Source organism: Musa acuminata, chromosome BXJ1-5 (assembly GCF_036884655.1).
Source record: "Musa acuminata AAA Group cultivar baxijiao chromosome BXJ1-5, Cavendish_Baxijiao_AAA, whole genome shotgun sequence".
Classification (NCBI taxonomy): domain Eukaryota; kingdom Viridiplantae; phylum Streptophyta; class Magnoliopsida; order Zingiberales; family Musaceae; genus Musa; species Musa acuminata.
Genome location: NC_088331.1, coordinates 42,239,710 through 42,241,520, shown reverse-complemented (window position 1 = coordinate 42,241,520; position 1,811 = coordinate 42,239,710). Strand labels below are relative to the sequence as shown.

At 52.3% G+C, this 1,811-nt stretch overlaps 1 protein-coding gene across 1 annotated transcript; it reads left to right on the top strand.

Annotated features, from left to right (window-relative positions):
• The first annotated feature begins 523 nt into the window (after positions 1–523).
• Positions 524–1,811, top strand: LOC135674372 (nicotianamine synthase 3-like). The gene has a single exon (XM_065184157.1). The coding sequence runs from the start codon at positions 693–695 to the stop codon at positions 1,638–1,640; it is 948 nt and encodes a 315-aa protein (XP_065040229.1). The 5' UTR covers positions 524–692; the 3' UTR covers positions 1,641–1,811.

Genomic DNA, 1,811 nt, shown 5'->3' with positions numbered 1-1,811 from the left:
CCATTTACGTAGGTAATCAAGGGGTCGTCAAATGGTACAAAAGAATGGAGGTGTAAACAAACAGAAACCTCAGCTGATGCTTAGGGGCTTTGTGCTGTGTGAATGCTGCGATAAATGTGGGGATTAAGAAACCCAACAAAAAATTATGTTGACACTAATTGCGTTGTATAAATTGCGTGAGAAACTTTATTCTATGAACCAATCAAGATTACAAAGAATCATAAGCTAATTGCAAGCCTCCATACTTACCAATTGGTCGTATTCATTTACATTGTTTAGGATCGAGCGCTGTCTCAATATTACTACCCACTCAAAATCAACCATTGGATGTGTGACCTAATGCATCTAAATCGCCTGTAAAAAGTGGTCAGTTGTAAAAAGAGTTCAATATTGAAGGTGTTGACTCGTAAAGGCATTGTTAGTTTATTGTAAGGTTTTAGATTAGTATTTTAGTTTTACTATTTACCCTTTCAAGAAAATGCAGATTTGAGATGTGATGTATAAAGAGGACAAACAAAGTGGGCACAGTTGGAGGACCATCTCTTTCCCATCCATCCATATTTGATGGTTCCACAAGGTGTTGCCCCCACAGTCCACAGCCATATCTACACTCCCACCTCCTCCCTCACAGGGCTTGTGGAAGAGGTGTGCCTGCCTTGGTCTTGCCTTCTTGGTCACCAACTTTGCCTAACATGGGGAACGAAGAAGAGCTGCTTGTCCAAAGGATCTCAGAGATCTGTGACAGCATCTCAAAGCTCCCCAGCCTGAGCCCATCCGAGGAAGTGGACAATCTCTTCACTGAACTGGTCCACTTATGCATCCCTGTGATCCCCATAGAGGTGGTCAAGCTGAGCTCGGAGGTGCAGGCCATGAGATCCAAGCTCATCAAGCTCTGTGGCGAGGCTGAAGGCCTCTTGGAGAGCCACTACTCCGATGTGCTGACTTCTTTCGACAATCCTCTCGACCATTTGAGCCTCTTTCCTTACTACTCCAACTATCTCAAGTTGAGCCATTTGGAGTACTCCCTGCTGTCGAGCTACGTGGCAAGCCCGCCGGCCAGGGTGGCGTTCGTCGGCTCCGGCCCTCTGCCGCTAAGCTCCGTCGTGCTGGCCGCGCGCCACATGCAGGAGGCGGAGCTCCACAACTACGATCTGGACGCGACGGCCAACGCCCGGGCCCGTCGCCTGGTACAGGGCGACCCCGGCATGGCGGCTCGCATGGCGTTCCACACCGAGGACGTCCTCGCCGTGACCCACGCGCTGCGGGGCTATGACGTGGTTTTCCTGGCGGCGCTGGTGGGGATCGGCCACGACGACAAGATCCGCGTGGTGGACCACCTTGCGCGCCACATGGCCCCCGGTGCCCTCCTGGTGGCGCGAAGCGCCCACGGCGCTCGGGCCTTCCTGTACCCGGTGGTGGAGCCGGCGGACCTGAAAGGCTTCGAGGTGCTCACGGTGCACCACCCCGCCGACGAGGTCATCAACTCGGTGATCGTCGCTAGGAAGCCGCAAGGCGGCCATGCAGCCTGCGCGACGGCAGTGGTGAGGCCCTGCAAGTACTGTGAGATGATGCAGGGCTTCCATCACTTTGGCCATGGAACCATGATGGAGGAGGTTGCACTGGAAGAGCTTCCCTCCTGAGAGAAGCCTTTCTCCACCTAAAGAAAGCACTGAAGTCCAGTGCATCTCTAACTGTTCTTACGTGAGATGGCGTACGTACTGCTACCTCTTCTTGGTTTGCTTTCGATTCATCAGGGAATAAGTGGCAATTTCCTCCTTGCTTGTCAGGTGTGGACTAAGCTTTCATTTCGA